The sequence below is a fragment of the Ranitomeya variabilis genome, chromosome 2, assembly GCF_051348905.1.
Source record: "Ranitomeya variabilis isolate aRanVar5 chromosome 2, aRanVar5.hap1, whole genome shotgun sequence".
NCBI lineage: Eukaryota > Metazoa > Chordata > Amphibia > Anura > Dendrobatidae > Ranitomeya > Ranitomeya variabilis.
In genome coordinates this window covers 798,651,576-798,675,006 of record NC_135233.1, presented here as the reverse complement: position 1 = coordinate 798,675,006, position 23,431 = coordinate 798,651,576, and the positions used below count along the sequence as shown (strand labels likewise).

The window sequence follows — 23,431 nt, the reverse complement described above, 5'->3', positions numbered from 1 at the left end:
CAAAATATCATCTAGATACACAATCATAAATTTATCCAGATATTCTCGGAAGATGTCGTGCATGAAGGACTGAAACACAGAAGGGGCATTAGAAAGTCCAAAAGGCATCACCAAGTACTCAAAATGGCCTTCGAGCGTATTAAATGCGGTTTTCCATTCATCGCCCTGCTTTATACGCACAAGATTGTACGCACCACGAAGATCTATCTTGGTGAACCAACTAGCCCCCCTAATCCGAGCAAATAGATCAGACAAAAATGGCAAAGGGTACTGAAATTTGACCGTGATCTTATTTAGAAGGCGATAATCTATACAGGGTCTCAAAGAACCATCCTTCTTGGCCACAAAAAAGAATCCTGCACCAAGAGGGGACGAGGACGGGCGAATATGTCCCTTCTCCAAAGACTCTATTACATAACTCCGCATAGCAGCATGTTCTGGCACAGACAAATTAAACAGTCGTCCCTTAGGGAACTTACTACCAGGAATCAAATTTATAGCACAATCACAATCCCTATGAGGAGGTAGGGCACTGGATTTGGGCTCATCAAATACATCCTGGTAGTCCGACAAGAACTCAAGGACCTCAGAAGGAGTAGAGGAAGCAATTGATACCAAAGGAGCATCGCCATGAATTCCCTGGCAACCCCAACTTAACACAGACATTGCTTTCCAATCCAGGACTGGATTATGAGCCTGCAGCCACGGCAGACCTAACACGGCAACGTCATGCAAATTATATAACACAAGAAAGCGAATCACCTCCTGATGTGCAGGAGTCATACACAAGGTCACTTGAGTCCAGTATTGAGGTTTATTCTTGGCTAATGGCGTGGCGTCAATTCCCTTCAATGGAATAGGGAACTGCAAAGGCTCTAAAACAAAACCACAGCGCCTGGCAAAAGACAAATCCATCAGATTCAGGGCGGCACCCGAATCCACAAAAGCCATAACAGAGTAGGATGACAGAGAGCAAATCAACGTAACAGACAAAATGAATTTAGGCTGTACAGTACCAATGGTGACAGATTTAGCGAACCTTTTTGTGCGCTTAGGACAATCTGAGATGACATGAGCAGAATCACCACAGTAGAAGCACAACCCATTCTGACGTCTATGATTTTGCCGTTCCATTCTGGTCAGAATCCTGTCACATTGCATAGACTCTGGTCTCTGTTCAGGAAACACCGCCAGATGGTGCGCAGGTTTGCGCTCCCGCAAACGCCGATCAATCTGAATGGCCAAAGCCATTGACTCATTCAGACTCGCAGGCATGGGGAACCCCACCATAATATTCATAAGGGCTTCGGAAAGACCTTTTCTGAAAATTGCTGCCAGGGCACACTCATTCCATTGAGTAAGCACTGACCATTTCCTAAATTTCTGGCAATAAACCTCTGCTTCATCCTGACCCTGAGAGAGGGCAAGCAAAGCCTTTTCTGCCTGGTCCTCAAGATTAGGTTCCTCATAAAGTAATCCAAGCACCAGAAAAAACGCATCCACATTCAGCAATGCAGGATCTCCTGGCGCCAGGGAGAATGCCCAATCCTGAGGGTCACCACGTAACAAAGAAATAATAATTTTAACTTGCTGAGCTGGATTACCAGAGGAACCAGGTCTCAATGAAAGAAATAACTTGCAATTATTCTTAAAATTCAAAAACCTAGATCTATCTCCAGAAAACAACTCAGGAATAGGTATCTTAGGCTCTGACATAGGACTATGAACAACATAATCCTGAATGCTTTGTACCCTTGCAGTAAGATGATCCATATTAGAAGTCAAACTCTGAATATCCATGTCTGCAGCTGAATTCAGAGCCACCCAGAGATTAAGGGGAGGAGAGAAGCAAAACAAACTGCAGCAAAGATAAAAAAATGCACTCAGGACTTCTCTTATCCCGCTTCTGCGATGCATTTAACACTTTATGACCTGCTGTACTGTTATGATCCTTAGTGGCTTAGGATCACAAATCTGACCAGCTAAGTAAGAGAACTTAGGACGAGCTCTGGGGATGTGGTAACTGGACTGACCGCAACCCTGATCCTAACCGCACACACTATAGGTAGCCGTGGAACGTTCCTAAAATCCTAGACGTCTCTTCACAGCCTGAGAAACTGGCTACCCCTAGAGAGAAATAAAAGCCTCACTTGCCTCAGAGAAATAACCCCAAAGTTTAGAACAGCCCCCCACAAATAATAACGGTGAGTTAAGGAGAAGGCACAAACGTAGAAATGAAAACAGGTTCAGCAAAGGAGGCCCACTAATCACTGAATAGGAAGAGGATAGCAAGAATCTGTGCGGTCAGTAAAAAACCCTATCCAAAAAATTTCCACGCAGAGAATGCAAGAACCCCCACACCAACTAACGATGTGAGGGGAGAAACTCTGCACCCCAGAGCTACCAGCAAGCAAAAGATCACATATTAGCAAACTGGACAGAACTCATCGTATACTGAGAAACATATAGAACACAGATGAGCAAAAAATGAACGAGCAAAAACTTAGCTTCTCTTGGAGAGACTGAAAACGAATGAAGTCAGGAGAAACCAGAACAGCACTGAATACATCGACAGCAGGCAAAAAATGAAGGTCCAGGTGAGTTAAATAGGAAACCTGACTAGCAGGTAACGAGGCAGCTGATCCCAGCCACAGACCCGCAGAATGACAAAAGAGCCACCAGAGGGAGCCCAAAGACCAACTCACACAGTACCACTCACAACCACAGGAGGGAGTCCGAGAACAGAGTTCACAACACTTTTCCCTCTTACAGAAATAGCTTCCTTACATGACACAGATGCTGCTGCCACCTTATACAACACCACAATAACAGCAGCACTTGATTCAGCCTCCCTCCTCACGCACAGCAAAACTTGTAAAATCAATAGGCAGCCTTGGCTGACCAGCCTGACCAAAGAACTGAGACGGGCTTCCAGGGTTGCTGAGCAGAGATGGAAGAGATCCCGTTCTGCTGAGCACTATATCGCATACAAGCAGTCCCTCGCCAGCTTCAAGTCCACACTCACTGCCGAAAAATAAACTTACTTCTCATCTCTCTTATCCTCCCTGTCTCACAACCCTAAACAGCTTTTCATCAATTTCAATTCTCTACTCCGTCCCCCAGCACCACCTCCCTCTCCTCTCATTTCTGCTGAAGACTTTGCCTTTTTCTTTAAGCAGAAGATCGATACAATCAGAGAAAACTTTGCCCACATCCCCCAATGCCCCTCTTAACTGCTCAACCCTGTTCCTCCAAAACTAACTTGGTATGTTTACAAATGTTTTCCATCTGGAATTCATGACCGACAGGATGTCAATCACCTGTCACTGGGCACTGCGCATCTTCCAATGCAGAATTACCTCTTTAAAAATTCCATACCATGTAAAAATTTGAGTGAGTTTTAATTAGGCTTTTTGTTCCTCATTATTTGTTGTTGCTTTCGATTATCCCTTTACACAGTTTAGTAGGCACAATGGTAGCCCCAACCTACTGTATTTTAAATATTCTTCAGTCAGTGATTGTTCACAGTGACTTTGGGGCCCATTGTTTAGCAATATCTAATATTAAAAAATCATTACTAGATAGTTGAAATTAGTATCAAATACAAAAAATAAACAAAAAACTAATATCTAAACGATAATTTTATTTAATCATAAATACGCACAATAGGACCTATAAAAGCATATACAACATCACACCACTTACAAAAAGAGTGGGTCAATAAAAACCTGGCCCGATAGTTAGAGGAAGACGGAGGGGGACATATATGTGTGCATTAATACTTTATCTGTCCCTAGATTTATCTCTGCCTGTCAGCGGAGGTTGGCACCCTCTTGAACGCAATATGGCGCCCCCACTCACCGACGGCTCACCCTGTCAACCCTATGGGTCCCTAAACACTCATGGGAATCCTAAATTCTAAAGGTACCTTCACACTAAGCGACGCTGCAGCGATACAGACAACGATGCCGATCGCTGCAGCGTCGCTGTTTAGTCGTTGTGTGGTCGCTGGAGAGCTGTCACACAGATGGCTCTCCAGCGACCAACTATGCCGAAGTCCCCTGGTAACCAGGGTAAACATCGGGTTACTAAGCGCAGGGCCGCGCTTAGTAACCCGATGTTTACCCTGGTTACCATTGTAAAAGTAAAAAAAAAACACATACTCACATTCCGGTGCCCGGCGTCCGCTTCCCTGCACTCCTCCTGCATCCTGTGTCAGCGCCGAACATCTCCAGCATCTCCCACAGAGCAGAGCGGTGACGTCATCGCTCTGCTTTACGGCCGGCACTTACACAGGATGCAGGAGGAGTGCAGGGAAGCGGACGCCGGGCACCGGAATGTGAGTATGTGGGGTTTTTTTACATTTACAATGGTAACCAGGGTAAACATCGGGTTACTAAGCGCCGCCCTGCGCTTAGTAACCCGATGTTTACCCTGGTTACCAGTGAAGACATCGGGACATCCAGCGACGAAATAAAGTTCTGGACTTTCAGCAACGACCAGCGATCTCACAGCGGGATCCTGATCGCTGCTGCGTGTCAAACACAACGATATCGCTATCCAGGACGCTGCAACGTCACGGATCGCTATCGTTATCGTTGTAAAGTCGCTTAGTGTGAAGGTACCTTTACTGGTATAGTCCTGAACTACCCTCCATGCAGGGCCCAAGAAATAACAAAAAACCAAATCGGTGCCAAGTGATATTTTCACCAAAGTGTAACACAAACTTTATATGGTCTGACCCTATCCTGTATCTAACTGTCGTACTCTATTGGCTATTGCACCCTCAAGGGTCCCTATCCAGGCAACCCTACCTGCCAGCGGAGGTTGGCACCCTCTTGAATGCAAAGTGGCGCCCCCGCTCCTCGGCGGCTAACCCTCAAAGCCCTATTGAATCCCTTTACGTACTGGGATGCTGCAGGGATTGGTGCCTTGGGGGTTATATCTAATATTACATTACTCTCATTCACAAATCTACTTATGTTTGTATTGTAGTGTTTCACTCTCTGGTAGGCATCCAGCATTAGGTCTTAGGCAGCATTCACACACAATACAGTTTTTGAATCAAATGTTGCTCTCAATGGTAAAAGCAAAATAATAATCTTGTAGTTATGATACCTTTTTAATGGCTATCGAAAGCAAAATAAATTATGTTAAAAAGACCTCTTAGGTTTGTTCATTAGGCATGTTATAACAAAGAATCTTGTTATATCATGCCTGATGAAAAGACCGAAGAAATCTTGAATCTTGCTTTGTAACATCATTTATTCTATTTTTGTTAGCCATTAAAAAGTATCATAACTATAAGATTATTATTATTATTTTTATTATTACCGTATTTTGATTTTTGGCTATGCTGATTTTGGGAAAGCAGCTAAGTTTCTATCAATTTGATACCTGCCAGGTTGGCTCCTGACCGGGTCAACAAGCAAAGGGTTCTGAGTGGGTTCCTACCCGTCCAGAATTTTAGTAGGTTGCCACAATATGCGGGAAAGGCTAGTTTTTCCCTTGTCGGTTAACTTTTAGTTGATCTCTCCCACTTTTTCCATTACACTAAGGATAAAGAATTTGCTTTCCCCTGTGGGCACGAACACAAGTACTTAATCCCCAGGCTAAATTGTCTCGCTTGAGTCGACCGGTTATAGCCCCTGGAGTTTTTGTCTTGGGCTTTGAGAAGGAGATTTTTTAGCTGTCCCTTCCCTTTGCTCCCATGACACAACAAAATCAAACTCATTATGCCTGACCCCTCGCGGAAACCAACTATTGACTCCCGTCTCTTGGAGATCCCCATTTACATTTTCCAAAGTACCCTTTTCTGTTAAGTCTCTGAGATGGGCAATCCCAAAGTTGCCCTGGAACTCAACCAGATCAGGGATAATGGCTTCAGGAGTTGTTTCCTCATACTCCTTTTTAGCCAGTACAGTGAATCGAAATTAACCTTTACATCATGTACCTTTGTTATCATAGCAAATTCCTGCTGATATACTGGACTACTGGGTGCTACAGTTTAAGTCGCAGAATGAAGGAAAATCTTGCCTGATAACAAAAGCATGCAACAAGTCCTTGATCATTCGCACTTGGTGGGTCACTGAACCACAGTCTGTGCCTATGTCAACATGGGCCATGGGATAATTCTTGGCATTTCCATGGATACACCTTACCGCCACTCCCTTCCCAGAGATGGAAGTGTGGCCCTTTCAAAAATCATCTGTATTATGAGGATCTGCTTGGGCAATCTGGCGTTACAAAGATTTTGGTAGTGAGTGGTTAAATTGGTCCACTACCACTCTATCCACAATCTGTGTGGGAGAGCAGGTTTTGGGCTGCAGCCATTTTTGCACCAGGTGTGACAGGTCGGATATCTTGGACCAGGGAGGTTTGTCCCTTTGGTAGCATCAAAGATGCACTACTGGACTGCCAGGGTGATGCCCAAATATACCATAAGCTCTGCTTTGGCATCCTTCAGGGCAAGGTTGCGTTATGCTTAATGCGGTTCCCCAGTAAGGTATGGAGCTAGGACCTCTGGGGGCAGTTTTTCACTCTAGGCTACCATCTCCAATACAGTCAGGAAAGCCTCAATGTCATCCTTTAGAATCATTTTCTGCAGGGCCTCCCACACTTTGCCTCTCCAGGATACCTTCAGTTTGGCTGGCGGGTGATGGCATCTCTCTCTCTGGCCCAGACAGTTTCTGCCCGGACATCCATATGCTGCTGATGACTTTTCTGCTGCTGCTGTTGTAGCTGCTGCCACAACTCCTGCTGCTTGTAATAATTATAGGGGATAACTCAGGAGACTCTTTGCATGGAACAAGACAACTACAGGACACAGTTTTATAAGTGGTAAAGTCTATATTATCACACGATGATTCAAACAGGTGCAGAGAGAAACTGAAGTCCACAACACTTGGTGTAAATATTAAACGCAGCTTAGCAGTCTAAAGGAAACTTCAGAGGAAAATGCAATCAAGCAGAAAGTCTATGAAGCACAGTTATTCTTGAGGATACTTGACACGAATAAGTCCTTGGTAGTCCAAAACACAGATAGATATGCTATAAGGCAATTCAAATCATATCTTAGCTCAACCAGGGAGGCCTGGTTAATAGTCTCAGGTTATTGCAAAGCAGAAACAGCTTACATGTCCAGCAAATGCAGATGGAAGTAAACACGAGCAGTAGATGAAGGAGGATTACTGGAAACCAATGTATGCAGCAGGAACTCAGAGCAGAGTAGCAGGATCACCACACAGGTTCACAGGAGCAGGTATATAGCCAGGGAGTAATCAGAGGACAGGAGCTGGATGCAAGGCAGAATACTCTAGCACAGACTGAAGGCTGGGGTGGAGTTTTATAGCAGGAAGACACAGTGCACATGAGACCAATGACGCCATCTTGGGAAAGGGCAGTAATGCACAAAAGGTAATAAAAAATGTTCAGAGTGCTGACACTGCTGCTGCTGTTGAAGCTGATGGATCAGGAGTTTGTTGGTTTCCTGTTGGGTCTGCTGCTGCACCTGGACTAATTGGTTAACAAGCTCCTCTATGCTTTCAGACTATGCTCGCAATGCTGTAGCTGCCTTTACTCAGGACATTCAATCTTTACACTGCAATCACCTGTGCTCTCTGGCACTTCACACCTTCTTTTCATCCAGCAATTGTAGGGTTTCTCTTTCTTGGGTAGGTGTCAGGCATTAGGCCTTAGGTAACGTTCCACAGGCAATGCAGTTTTTGATCCAAATACATGGAGTTTTGGAGTTTTTATTGCTTTCCACAGGTTGCACAGCACAAAAACACACTCATAAATATAAATTCTTAACTTTGTCCAGGTGCTAATTAAGTAGAGCAGACCCCATCTACTCATGCTTGTCTGAGCTAATCCCACCTTGGTCAAACAAAACAGCTATTGTCCATAGCAACTACTGATACTTGCGGTTCTCTGCGAACGGTCTGTGCAGACTCTCCTCAGAGAAATATTCTGTCTTGTCTCTCTCTTTAGCTGCAACACACATCCACTCTGGTCAGCGATTCAAGAGAGAAGCTAGCCTGGTTATATAATAACCTAGCCAGGTATAATATATAATAATATATATTAACCGAAGCAGGACTAGTCAGGTGATCTAATAACCTGTAGCGCAAGGATTTAACTGTATCGTATCTGGCTCTACTATACTATGTAATAATAATAATAATAATAGTAAAACAGGTTTGTTTGTTAGTTAACTTAATTATTACATGCTTCCTTTATCTATTCATTGAGAATCAAGTGTACTTATCCAACTACTCATATTTTGGGTGGGAGATCATACCTTTATTCCGAAGGTGCATGTTGAAGCAATCAAATCATAAAAATGAAGGGATTTCCCGTCACCCACAGCTTCAATGCAACTTCTTATTTTTTTTCCTAATGTGATATTATGCTGAAATAAAAAAGAAGTTGCAATAAAGCTGTAAGTGCTAGGAATTCTTTGATTTTAATGTATAAATGCCAAGAAATGGAAAGCAGAAGCCATTTTAGGGTGACTTCGAATAGTGAGACAATGTCAGAGCTCACAGTTCAGCAATGCTGCAGTCATTAATATTGTACATCTGCAGCACTGATCAAAATGAGAGTAGTAGGCCGGCGTCACACTAGCGAGTTTTACGGACGTATGAGCGCCGAAAATACGTCCATAAAAACGCATTACACACGGCCCAATTATTCTCTATGGCCCAGCTCCTATCAGCCGTATATTACGCATCCGTAATATACGGTCTTGTACGGCCGTAGAAAATCGCAGCATGCTGCGTTTGTCAGCGTATTGCGCAAAAAAACGCCAATGAAAGTCTATGGGGGCGAGAAAAATACAGATTCCACACGGACCAGCAGTGTGACTTGCGAGAAATACGCAGCGGTGTTAGTGAAAAGCCGGTAATTCAATTGCCGGCTTTTCATTTCTCCTTCACAAACCTGACATGATATGAGACATGGTTTACATACAGTAAACCATCTCATATCCCCCTTTTTTTTGCATATTCCACACTACTAATGTTAGTAGTGTGTATGTGCAAAATTTGGGCGCTGTAGCTGCTAAAATAAAGGGTTAAATGGTGGAAAAAATTGGCGTGGGCTCCCGCGCAATTTTCTCCGCCAGAGTGGTAAAGCCAGTGACTGAGGGCAGATATTAATAGCCTAGAGAGGGTCCATGGTTATTGGCCCCCCCTGGCTACAAACATCTGCCCCCAGCCACCCCAGAAAAGGCACACCTGGAAGATGTGCCTATTCTGGCACTTGGCCACTCTCTTCCCACTCCCGTGTAGCGGTGGGATATGGGGTAATGAAGGGTTAATGCCACCTTGCTATTGTAAGGTGACATTAAGCCAGATTAATAATGGAGAGGCATCAATTATGACACCTATCCATTATTAATCCAATTGTCTGAAAGGGTTAAAAAACACACACACACACAATATTAAAAAGTATTTTAATGAAATAAACACACAGGTTGTTTTAGTATTTTATTGCTCTCTCAATCCATCTGAAGACCCTCGCTTGGCAAAATAATAAACCCACAATATACATACCCTCTGATGACCTGTCACGTCCCACGAGTAGTGTTGAGCGATACCGTCCGATACTTGAAAGTATCGGTATCGGAAAGTATCGGCCGATACCGGCAAAGTATCGGATCCAATCCGATACCGATACCCGATACCAATACAAGTCAATGGGACTCATGTATCGGACGGTATTCCTGATGGTTCCCAGGGTCTGAAGGAGAGGAAACTCTCCTTCAGGCCCTGGGAACCATATAAATGTGTAAAAGAAAGAATTAAAATAAAAAATATCGCTATACTCACCTGTCCGACGCAGCCGGGACTTCAGCGAGGGAACCGGCAGCGTTGTTTGTTTAAAATTCGCGCTATTACTTGGTTACGTGAATTCCCGGCTTGTGATTGGTCAGGTCGGCCATGTTGCCGGGACGCGGACCAATCACAGCAAGCCGTGACGAAATTACGTCACGGCTTGCTGTGATTGGTCCGCGTCCCGGCAATATGGCCGCCCTGACCAATCACAAGCCGTGACGTCACGGGAGGCTGGACACGCGCTCATTTTAAAATGGGCGCGTGTCCAGCCTCCCGTGACGTCACGGCTTGTGATTGGTTGCGCCGCGGTCAACCAATCACAAGCCGGGAGGCTGGACGCGCTCATTTTAAAATGGGCGCGTGTCCAGCCTCCCGTGACGTCACGGCTTGTGATTGGTTGCGCCGCGGTCAACCAATCACAAGCCGGGAGGCTGGACGCGCTCATTTTAAAATGGGCGCGTGTCCAGCCTCCCGTGACGTCACGGCTTGTGATTGGTCAGGGCGGCCATATTGCCGGGACGCGGACCAATCACAGCAAGCCGTGACGTAATTTCGTCACGGCTTGCTGTGATTGGTCCGCGTCCCGGCAACGTGGCCGACCTGACCAATCACAAGCCGGGAATTCACGTAACCAAGTAATAGCGCGAATTTTAAACAAACAACGCTGCCGGTTCCCTCGCTGAAGTCCCGGCTGCGTCGGACAGGTGAGTATAGCGATATTTTTTATTTTAATTCTCTCTTTTACACATTTTAACATTAATGTTGTTGCGATACCCGATACCCGATACCACAAGAGTATCGGAATCCCGGTATCGGAATTCCGATACAGCAAGTATCGGCCGATACCCGATACTTGCAGCATCGGAATGCTCAACACTACCCACGAGGTAATCCATCTGAAAGGGTTAAATCATTTTACTGCCAGGAGCAGTGCTAAAGCACTCGCTCGTGTCTGTAATCCCCCGGGTGCTGAAAGGAAAGCTGAGTGATCTTTACTTACATTGAGTTGCAGTGAGGCGCCCTCTGGTGGATGAACTCATATGAACTCGAGCATGGGAACTTTTCCAAGGCTCCAGGTCATGAGAACATCCACCAGAGGGCGCCTCACCACAACTCAATGTAAGTAAAGATCACTCAGCTTTCCTTTCAGCACCCGGGGGATTACAGACACGAGCGAGTGCTTTAGCACTGCTCCTGGCTGTAAAATGATTTAACCCCTTCAGATGGATTACCTCGTGGGACGTGACAGGTCATCAGAGGGTATGTATATTGTGGGTTTATTATTTTGCCAAGCGAGGGTCTTCAGATTGATTGAGAGAGCAATAAAATACTAAAACAACCTGTGTGTTTATTTTATTAAAATACTTTTTAATAATGTGTGTGTGTTTTTTAACCCTTTCAGACAATTGGATTAATAATGGATAGGTGTCATAATTGACGCCTCTCCATTATTAATCTGGCTTAATGTCACCTTACATTAGCAAGGTGGCATTAACCCTTCATTACCCCATATCCCACCGCTACACCGGAGTGGGAAGAGAGTGGCCAAGTGCCAGAATAGGCGCATCTTCCAGATGTGCCTTTTCTGGGGTGGCTGGGGGCAGATGTTTGTAGCCAGGGGGGCCAATAACCATGGACCTTCTCTAGGCTATTAATATCTGCCCTCAGTCACTGGCATTACCACTCTGGCGGAGAAAATTGCGCGGGAGCCCACACCAATTTTTTCCGCCATTTAACCCTTTATTTTAGCAGCTACAGCGCCCAAATTTTGCACATACACACTACTAACATTAGTAGTGTGGAATATGCAAAAAAAAAGGGGGATATGAGATGGTTTACTGTATGTAAACCATGTCTCATATCATGTCGGGTTTGTGAAGGAGAAATGAAAAGCCGGCAATTGAATTACCGGCTTTTCACATATCTCGCGCTGAATTAAATATAAATACAGAATATATATATATGTGTCTCAATGACATATATATATATATACTGTACATATATGTATATATGTTTTACCGAACATTTGAGCACATAAATCCATTAGATGTCGGTTTTGCAAGCCTGCGAGAAAATATTGCAGTATGGATGCCATACGGATTACATACGGAGGATGCCATGCGCAAAATACGCTGACACACCCTGCCTACGGATCACTATTTTGGGAACATTTCTCTGTATTACGGCCGTATTACGGCCGTAAAAAACGGACCGTATTGTCTTACGCTGAGTGTGACGCCGGCCGTAGTCTGTGAATAGTACAGAGATTATATTGAAAGGCAGAGAGTGAGATCAGCAACAATGCCAGACTCTATGATTTATCAGTGATTGGTGCAGCTGCCATCTGTTCTGCTGCATGTGAATAACAATTACACATTTTTTTTTTCTTCATGTTTAATGCACTGGAAACAGCAAACCAACACAATATTTTTTGCTGAAAACAAAAATACCTTGAATTCATTGTCATAGAAAAGTGACTGTACTGAGTTTTTCCATTTTGAATGCAATTTGTGAAGGGGGAAAAATTGCTTTTTCAAAAATGCAAAACAAAATTTCCCAAAGTTTAGGCATTTACCTTTGATTATCTAGCTCACAATGTCTGCATATGACAAGCAATTTTTTTATACATTTGTTTCACTAGTCAAATTTTACATCCATACATACCACACCAAAACTGCACCCTGTGCTGCTTTTTGTCGCACGTACTTTCCTAGTATTTTTTATCACAACATTTTTGGGAAGCGGGTTGAATTTTCTTTAAAAATAGAAAAACGTGTTAAAAAATCTAGGGATTTAACTTAATGTCTGCTTTTGTACCTCAGTTCTACTAGTTCAATCTGACAAGAGTAAACTACTACAACATTTTGCTTTTTGTACATGTACCTAACTATTTAACATTTCTGGTTGCATCCTTTTTGACAAAGATTAAAAAATTAAGATTGAAGAAATTGTTAAAAGTTTGTTATAGTGCTGTACAAAATGTATGGTAAAAGAAAAAGTGGCAACGAGCAGTGTAGTGTAAAAGAAAATCAACCACATACCACATTGATTAATGTAGGACTTACTAGCTGCAGCAGAAACACCAACATCACCATTGGCACCAGCCAGACAATAGTACTACCAAATGCTTGTATCAAGGGGGGGGGCAGTAGGTAATAGGTAGCCGGTACAGCTGGCTAGCAAAGAGTACTCAGGGATCCGTGGCAAACCAAGATGTCCAGAAGAGCAAAATAAAAATCTTGCTGGTGGATAGTCAAAAATCAGGCCACAATAAATGACAAGAGATTAAAAAGCAGCTTAGATGTGGATATTTATGGGAACCAGAGAAGCAAGACTATAAGTGGCAGCAACGGACTAACTGCTGGAGGTTTAAATAAGGAGGAGTCCCTTTCTCGAGTCCATCAGAAAATTAATTACATTTAACCAATAAGCTCACTGCAAAAAAAAAAAAACATATAAAAACTGACTGGAGGCACACAAGTCCCACAGTACTAGAGCTTAACAGAAAAACAGTTACATTTCCCATTGGCAACAGCGAGGTTAGTGCCACACCTCATAGCATCAGGGACAGAAATAACAGGATCGTATTCAGTCATGGTTGATACAGGAAGCCACATTTGCCCTCCTTTGCCTCCAGCAAGCCTATGAAGTGGTGGGTATTATAGAAAATATGGCACATCACTCATCTAAAGGTACCTTCACACTTAGCGACGCTGCAGCGATATCGACAATGATGCCGATCACTGCAGCGTCGCTGTTTGGTCGCTAGAGAGCTGTCACACAGACAGCTCTCCAGCGACCAACGATGTCGAAGTCCCCGGGTAACCAGGGTAAACATTGGGTTGCTAAGCGCAGGGCCGCGCTTAGTAACCCGATGATTACCCTGGTTACCAGCGTAAACGTAAAAAAACAAACAGTACATACTTACATTCACGTCCCCCGGGAATGTGCTTCTCTGCACTGTGTAAGCGCCGGCAGTAGCAGGGCACAGCGGTGACATCACCGCTGTGCTCTGCTTTTACTTTACGGCTGGCACTCACAGTCAGTGCGGGAAGCAGACGGCGAGGGATGTGTGACAGACAGCAGAAGGTGAGTATGTACTGTTTGTTTTTTTTACTTTTACAACGGTAACCAGGGTAAATATCGGGTTACTAAGCGCGGCCCTGCGCTTAGTAACCCGATATTTACCCTGGTTACCATTGTAAAACATCGCTGGCATCGTTGCTTTTGCTGTCAAACACGACGATACACGCCGATCTGACGACCAAATAAAGTTCTGAACTTTCAGCAACGACCAAGGATGGCACAGCAGGATCCTGATCGCTGCTGCCTGTCAAACTCAACAATATCGCTAGCCAGGACGCTGTAACGTCATGGATCGCTAGCGATATCGTTTAGTGTGATGATACCTTAAGATACAGCAGGATAATGCTACCTCTGACAGTGATACCATCAGGTTTAGTCAGTGTTATCTAAAGATCAATTATCCTTTCACAAATGGCTGAGAGGGATCATTTTGGAATGTTTTCAAATTTTAAAAAACATGAAAAGTCTTTCATTGTTATTAAATCAGCTGCTTGTTATTACTGGGATATGACTGTTCATATCCAAACTTTACTAAAGTTGTGTTAAAGAGCATTGTTTTCAAACAGATATTACTAAATGGTTCTTAGTCATGGTTAAAGACGTGGGCATACAGATGCAAATATCTTGGGAATATGTTAAAGGGAATCTATCACCACATTTCACCTATCTAAACTATTAATATGGGAATGCAGGTTATAGACTGCTGAAAACAGTCCTCCCTGTGTGTCTCATATCAGATGTGTTGTTGCTGAGCAATCAACTTTTATCACCATGTATAAATGACCTCTTCCAGGCTCTGGAGAGGATGGTGCCTGAAAAATAACTCTGCCCCCAGAGCTTATTTTACATGAAGGAGGCGTTTCCAGTGTGAGACAAGTAACCAACACAGAATAGGAGAAATTAAATCTGTATTCTTGCAAACACACTGTTTGCTTCTCTCTTAGCTCTTCTGTATTGTAACTTACAGCCCTGTCTCCCTGTGAGATGGAATCTGAGAGGAACCGGCAGATGTGCCACAGCTCTGCAGTGAGATCAGGAGAGCAGAGAGCGGTCATTAAATATCACACTGGTAACTCCCCCTTTTTGTAAAATAAGCTCTGGCGGCAGAATTATCTTCCAGGCAACATCCTCCCCATAGCTTAAAACAGCTCATTTACATAAAGTGATAAAATATTTTTTTTATCAACAAGACATCTGATATGAGGCCTTTTCAACAGTCTATAATCTATATGCCCTTATTAATAGTTTATATAGGTCAAATGTGCTGACTATTCCAAGCAATAGTTCTGAAAGTAATTCAGAGACATGTTGTGACCTAGCCTAGCGTATAGTAACCACTCATTGTTCGTAATATTCATCCTTATAATATATATTTTTTCAAGGATCCACGTGGAAATCTAATTGAGCAATGGCTTGAAGAAAATGCTGAGTTAGGAGTTGTGTCAAATATTTTCCAACTAAGTGATAATCCACCACTTGGAGATTGGTCAATAAAAGTAAAATTGCATGTGAGTATACTATTTGACCAGTCAAATGTTCCAGTGTTAAGAATTTTGTGAACATGATAAAAAAGGTTTGCCAAATGTAAGGTATTAGATATTTATTGTACTGTTTTTGTTCCCACTCACATTATTTCATTTGCTGTATTAGGTTTGAGGAAATCCAGTCAACACTTCAGTACCTTCTGATAAGCCATATGTCCAAGTGTAAAATTCCAATTCACAAGATCTGTGTTTGTAAATAAATGCTAATTTCTAGAATGAAGGGGGTCTGTGAAGAGACTAAATACATTTTGGCTATGCACAGAGATTTTCGTTACTGATTTCTGACACAGCATTATAAAGAATGTTCCATTGAAATCAATTGTAGTTTTCTAGCAGTTTTATCTGTGACCAGAACATTTATGTTTATCAGATGATTAGACTCTTAATTCCTGAGACAAAAAGTGATGTCATTTGCTTGATAGACGCAGATAGGAAGAGAATGTTTGAAATAAATGGGGTTATCATGTAAGGGATGGTTGACTGTTGCTGTGCCCTTTTAAATATAATTATGGGATTTATTGACCATTAATGATAGAGTGGTTCTCCCATTGAATAGCCGAAGTAACACAGGCATACACAGTAGACAGCTTGATTAACCCCTTCACGACCTTAAATGCATCCATACATCTAGGTTGGTAAGAATTTGTCGACCTTGGACGTATGGATTTTGTGCACAATGGCACTCACTGCCACTGCCACAATAAATGAAGTTTAACCCCCTAAATGTTGTGATCGATATCAATTGCAGCATCTAGAAAGCAGGCAAAGGGAGGGGGATCACTCAACCCTCCGATCGGCACCCCCGCCACAACATCACTAGGGGCTGATCAATGACATGGTGACTCATTTAATCATGATGACTACTGATGATTCAGGATCACCAGAGCTGGCAAGCTGGTTATACAATGCTCAGAGCAGGAATGAGACCTGCCAGTCAACTTGCTCCATGGAGATGTTCAGCAAAGCCAGGTTGTGATCCTCCAGACAACTGGCCTTGGACCTCAATGGGCTGTCATCTTCCTAAGCTTGTCATTACCTCCTCTCTGAGCGTGTGCCACAGGTGGGGTAGCCGAAGCTGGAAGGTATGAAGTAACAGCTGCTCTTATGTCGGCAAGTCAGGGGAATGGTGAGACTATGTAATGTGCACCATCTCGGGTATTTTGTTTGGACTGTTCTATGTGTTATTTTCACATTTTGTGGTTCAATTAAATATTGCCACACAGTTTCGCCCTCACCCCATGTTGTCTGAGTAGCATTCTGCTTACAGTAAATGTTGAACGGGATGATCCCAGGTCCATGTGGTTTCGGCTAGGGGATCAGGGCACACGCTGACCCTCAGTGTATCCACACCCCCAAAAACAATTCTTGAATTGCTGTTTTTTGTTCATTCTACCTGAATAGAATGTAATAAAGTCATGTGATCAAAAATGGTACCAATACAAACATCAGCTCATTCCGAACAAAAACAGCCGTCATATGACTCTTTTTGCAGAAATATGGAAAAATTATAGTTCTCAAAATATGGCAATGTGCAATAAAAAGCATCTTTAATGTGTAACAGCAGCAAACATAAAAAATATAAACCTGGTATCGCTGTAATCGTACCGACCCAAAGAATAAAGTCACCTAATCACTTATACTGCATTAGGAACTGTGTAAAAAATAAATAAATCCAATTCTTCGCCTGCTGTTCATTTTTTCATTCTGCCTCCCAAAGATCGCAATAAGGCTTGGCTCACATTTATCCTGCACTTTATGCTGAGCGCTTACACCGAGGTTTCCAAATAAATCTCTGACAGAAGATTCCCTATAATCAGGTAGATGGAGGCACTGTGGACCCTGTTTAGATTTTGTTACAGTGGTGTCAGTCTTTTTAGGAGGGAATAAAAGCATGGTCACTATAATAGCACAGAGGCTGCTCCTGTCGCTGGTCCTGGCTGATGATAAATTTTAGCTAGCTAGCTAGGTGGTTGTTTCTAAGTCAGATAGTTTAGATAGCTAGTGTCCTGTGTAGCTGTGAAGACCACCTTCCAGCAAATTTTTTGTATGTGCCATTAGTGAGGTCCACAGACAAAGACAGCAGGGCACATTTCATAGAAGTGTGTTGTGCACTGCTTCTACTGTGCTCCATGCACAAGAAGACCTTTTAAAATGTATTTTTTCAGTTGCTAAATGTGATACAGCACACCATATCGCTCCTTGTCATTTAGTGGTGAGAAAATTGATCTGTGTGTAGAGCTGTTGCACAGAAAAAAAAATATTTTTTGCTGTTGCTAACTTGATTAAGCACGCCATATCTCACCTTGTTATTTAATGGCTGTGAAATTCATCTTTCTGCACAGCTGTTGCTCAGTAAAAAAATATTTTTTTATGTAACAAATGTGATACAGCAGGCTAGATCAGAGCTTGAAATAGTTTGGAGCATATCTTCTAAGTTATACAGGCCTCATTCACACAAAAAAATACTTTCTTCTGTTACTAATGTGATACAGTAAGGGAGATCTCAGTTTGAAATTGTTTGGAGCATATCTTCTTTGTCATACATGCCTCATCCGCACTGAAACAATTCTTTATTCTGTGACTAACGTGATACAGCATGCCATATTTCACCTTGTCATTTAGTGCTGCTGAAATTCAGCTGTTTGGAGAGCTGGTGCAGGGTAAAAAATTGAATTTTTTGTTGCTTATACTGTGTTCCTACCACATTATCTGAGTAAGATGACTGGGAGAAAGCGGGGTCGTGGTGGAAGGGGGATTAGGGTTGGTTTTCAAGGTGTATATGAGATATGCGGTAATGTTAGTGAAAGCACTATTGAACCAATAACGTCACATCCTATACAAATGGATCGCCCCCACAAGTAGGACAATGGGGTACTCGGCACCGGGTCCTTCAGTTCAGGGGATGTGACGGTGGCCCGACCCGGTCCGTGGCCCTTTGAGGGACGTCCAAACAAAGAAAAGAGTTTTTATGGTTTTAGGAAAGGTCTTTAAAGGGGAAATGTTCATGACGCCACCTGTGGTATTCGGTCAGGGTGACCGATGGTGCTTAGGGGTCCGCTGGGGTGATGTTATGGCAGCAAGATGGTATACCTTCCCAGAGGTGAAGTGTGTCCCCAGGGCTTCCCAGAAGTGTAGATGGTGATGGCGGATGATGTATGATGCAGTGAATAACGAGGACACAAGTTTTCAGTCTCTTTTCCTTTACTGGAGGCTTCAACATCCACAGTCCAGGGTACAGACCACAGGGTAGGCAGAGTCTGGCCAGTCTGTAGGCAAATCCAGAGTCCCCTTATCCAGGTGGAAATCAGTGGCCTACCTCTAGCGCCTGTGTGTTAGTACCTCCCTGCTGAGCTTCTCGGTAAGGTCCTCACAACTATTGTAGATGTTCTAGATGTTATTTCTTCCTCTCTGTCCCCCAGATGGTATGGATAGGACAAACCCGTATGACTGATGGCCTGAGGCTTTTTACAGGGACCCTAGAGACGCCCCGGCCCCCACAAGTTGCCACCATTCCTCCTGGGTATTAAGGTCGGGCAGCCAACGTGGAATTGACTGTCCTGCCGGTCTCTGGAGCAAGGCTTGGAGACAGTTGCTCCCTCGGTGTTCCGGCCACTGGCTTCTGCACCTCAGAAGGAGGCAGCCTTTTCCAGGGCAGAACTCCTTCTGGTTTTATCTCCTTGTGCTATAACTTCATTTCTCACCCGCTACAATACAGTTCTCTTCATGTCCTTCCTTAGGATGCTGCTGCACATGGGGCAGGTGCAGCTCCGTAGCCTTCTATCTAGGTCTCTGGCAGGATCCCACCCCTGTCAGGGACCCTCTGTCTGCAGCTCTGATGTTCCTCCTCCCCCTGTCTGCCTGACAGGTGTTGCCTGGGCAAAGCCCAGCCAGCTTCTGACTAACTTTCTATCCAGCCCACCAGTTTTACCCTATTGTGAGGAGTGCCCTAGTAGATAGGAGCAAGGCTCCCCCTGGTGGACTGGAGTGTGAAGTGTGGTGTATGGTTTGTGATACCTGGTAGGAAGATCTCATTTATTGCCATCAGACGCAATATCACTCCCCCTGGTGGAAGAACGACATTACTGCAACGACCAGGACTCTGGGGCGCTGCCTTCCCCCCCGTTAAATCCAGTACTCCCGGACTGGGAAAAGAAAACAACAATTACAGGTTAACAAAAGACATGCAAAATTTTGAAATGCTATAAAACAAGTTAATATAACAATGCTTCCCTTTATGGGAGGTGAGAACACTTGAAAGTTACAAATAAGAACATATTTACATGACTGATAAGAACAATACAGATGCATTAACTAACTATGGAATACTATTACCCGTACAGGTTTACTATCTATTAAGTGCAATTACAAAACAGTCCTTAAGAGCAAATACCCTCTAAGGGTGTACTATATAACCTCCAAGTGCAAATTAACATTTCTTTTATTCTCTTCTTCACATGCAGGACTATCTATCTACCCCTACGTGCTCACTGCATTTTTCTTCAGTTTATTTAACCTCAATTTTATTTAAAGTACATCTTTTAACATTTCCTATTCTTGGCTACATACTATCGGCTATGTAACATTATTACTATCTAACTATTCAAGACAACATTACCACTCTTGGGCAAAGTGCAGCAAACTAACATTCCCTTTAAGAGGAAACCCAAGTCTTTTTCCGAGGTAGTGCATATTAATCACATCATTAATTTCCAAGTTTGTTTAAAGCGATATGATGTGATGCGATTTGAGGGACCCGTTACAAACCCCCGAACGTTGGTCTTGGGTGGGCTACAAGACGTGTAATCCTGACCCGGAATTCTGACGCACCAACAGGTTTTTCTTCAGGTCTGAAAGGCAAAGCTATTTTTACAGCATAATTAACAGCAGTTTCTGTTAAGAGGCAGTCTCTGTAAAAGCCTCCTATGTAAAACCAGTAGAAAGCACCCTTAAGAAGGTGCAAACTATATACAAGGACAGTTTGTGATCATGCACAGTTCATGATTCTGCAGTTCTTTGGTAAAAGTAAGGAAACTTGGGCAAAAATATAGGATCCCTTTAAACAAGGGATCCCTTTAAGAGTTAACCCTGGACGGGTTCAAGCAGCAAAGAAACAGTTAATTATTTACATTTTTCAGTATTCTTTCACAGCAGGTTGCAAGGCATCAGTCAGTAAGGAACACTTCCTGGCCTGGGAAGGTTTGTGTCCGAGCTCCCATCAGATGTGGTATCAACGTCATTGGTTTGTCTTTCAGGTATGGTAAAGTCATTAATGGCACAAGCACAAGTGACAACTTCTGTTACTGGACAGGGTACTCCACTACCTTTCTTTGGCAGCTGCACAGTGTTACACCTTGTTGATGTGGCCCAGAAAAAGCATGTGCTCGAGTGGATGGCAAGCACAATTTCAAGTGGCCTCTCCTCCTCTTCCTTCACATCAACATCACACACAGTACAGTCCACTCTCTGTTGTTAGTTGGCGGGGGGGACGAAGGAAATAAGCATCAGTGTTACCCAGCTACCAAGACAGCATGGGCTTGGACCTCATGGAAGATTCCGACATATAAGTGACTTCTTGCTGCACTATCTGCAATATGATCTGTTATGACCTGGTGGTTACGGAGCGGTACTGAGATGACCTGGTGGATAAAACCAATCATGGACAAGCTCAGAGGAGGTGGCAGCTCCACAGACAGTAATCACTGATATGACCTAGTGATTACGGAGCAGCACTGAAATGACCTGGTGGGTAAAACAAATAATGTACTAGCTCTGAGGAGGTGGTAGCTTTACTGACCGCAATCCCTACTCCTAACACCAACACTAGAAATAGCCGTGGAGCGTCTAGACGCCTCTTCACAGCCTAAGAACTAGCAACCCCTGAAGATGGAAACGGAAAACTATCTCGCCTCAGAGAAACCCCCAAAGGAAGATAGCCCCCCACAAATATTAACGGTGAGTGGAGAGGGAAATGACAAACTCAGAAATGAAACTAGATTTTAGCAAAGGAGGCCAATACTATCTAAATAGACAGAGATAGAAAAGGCTACTGTGCGGTCAGTATAAAAACTAAATGTCCACGCAGAATTTACAAAAATAACCTCCACACTGACTCACGGTGTGGAGGGGCAAATCTGCAACCCCAGAGCTTCCAACTAGCCGGAATATTTCATAATGACAAGCTGAACAAAAGAGACATAACTTAAACTGAACAGAAGGTCATAAGCAGGGAAACACCCAAAAACTAGCAGGACTTATCTTAAGCTGAAATGGACTGGCCAACAGAGAACTTCCAGGAAAGAACTGAATCCCCAGGAAAAACATTGACAGCTGGCATCCACTACAGCCAAAAGCCCAGTTAAATAACAAGGCCAGGGAACCGATTAGTGAAAGCAGCTGCTAAGTTCCACTTGAAACGGCCAGAGGGAGCCCAAGAGCAGAACTCCCAAAAATACCATTCGCAACCACAGGATGGAGCCCAAGAACGGAATTCACAACAGTACCCCCCCCTTGAGGAGGGGTCACCGAACCCTCACCAGAGCCCCCAGGCCGATCGGGACGAGCCAAATGAAAAGCACGCACCAAATCGGCAGCATGGACATCGGAGGCAAAAACCCAAGAGTTATCCTCCTTGCCATAACCCTTCCACTTGACCAGATACTGAAGTTTCCGCCTTGAAAGACGAGAATCCCAAATCTTTTCCACCACATTTTCCAGCTCCCCCTCATCCAACACCGGAGCAGGAGGGTCAATGGAGGGAACCATGGGCACCACATATCTCCGCAACAAAGATCTATGGAACACATTATGAATGGAAAACGAAGCTGGAAGGGCCAAACTAAGAGACACCGGATTGAAAATTTCCGAAATCCTATAAGGACCAATAAAACGAGGTTTGAACTTAGAGGAAGAGACCTTCATAGGAACATGACGAGAAGACAACCAGACCAAATCCCAAACCCGAAGCCGGGGACCAACGCACCGACGGCGGTTAGCAAAACGTTGAGCCTTTTCCTGAGACAATGTTAAATTGTCCACCACATGAGTCCAAATCCGCTGCAACCTGTCCACCACAGAATCTACCCCAGGACAGTCCGAAGGCTCAACCTGCCCTGAAGAAAAGCGAGGATGAAAACCGAAATTACAAAAAAAAGGCGAAACCAAAGTAGCCGAACTAGCCCGATTATTAAGGGCAAACTCGGCCAACGGCAAGAAGGTAACCCAATCATCCTGATCAGCCGACACAAAGCATCTCAAATAGGTTTCCAAGGTCTGATTGGTTCGCTCCGTCTGTCCATTTGTCTGAGGGTGAAACGCCGAAGAAAAAGACAAATTAATGCCCATTCTACCACAAAAGGACCGCCAAAACCTAGAAACAAACTGGGTACCTCTGTCAGACACAATATTCTCCGGAATACCATGTAAACGAACCACAAGCTGGAAAAAAAAAGGAACCAAATCAGAGGAGGAAGGCAACTGGTCACAAACCACCCAGATGACAGACATCTTCTGAGAAACAGGAAGATCAGAAATAAAATCCATGGAAATATGCGTCCAGGGCCTCTCAGGGATAGGCAAAGGCAAAAGCAACCCACTAGCACGAGAACAGCAGGGCTTAGCCCGGGCACAGATCCCACAGGACTGCACGAAGGAACGCACATCCCGTGACAAAGAAGGCCACCAAAAGGACCTGGCAACCAAATCTCTGGTACCAAAGATCCCAGGATGACCAGCCAACACCGAACAATGAATCTCAGAAATCACCTTACTAGTCCATCTATCAGGAACAAACAATTTCCCCACAGGACAGCGGTCAGGTCTATCAGCCTGAAACTCCTGAAGCACCCGCTGCAAATCAGGGGAGATAGCAGAAAGAATCACCCCCTCCTTGAGAATACCAGCCGGCTCACGGACTCCAGGAGAATCAGGCAAAAAACTCCTAGACAGGGCATCAGCCTTCACATT

The 23,431-nt window shown here is 43.9% G+C and overlaps 1 protein-coding gene across 2 annotated transcripts in view; it reads left to right on the top strand.

Annotated features, from left to right (window-relative positions):
- CD109 (CD109 molecule) overlaps positions 1 to 23,431 on the top strand; it is a 444,636-nt gene that overhangs the window by 68,246 nt on the left and 352,959 nt on the right. For both annotated transcript variants that reach the window (XM_077289898.1, XM_077289899.1), the window contains one exon: positions 15,308 to 15,433. In XM_077289898.1, the coding sequence (XP_077146013.1) occupies positions 15,308 to 15,433 (126 nt within the window). The remainder of the gene's footprint in view (positions 1 to 15,307; positions 15,434 to 23,431) is intronic.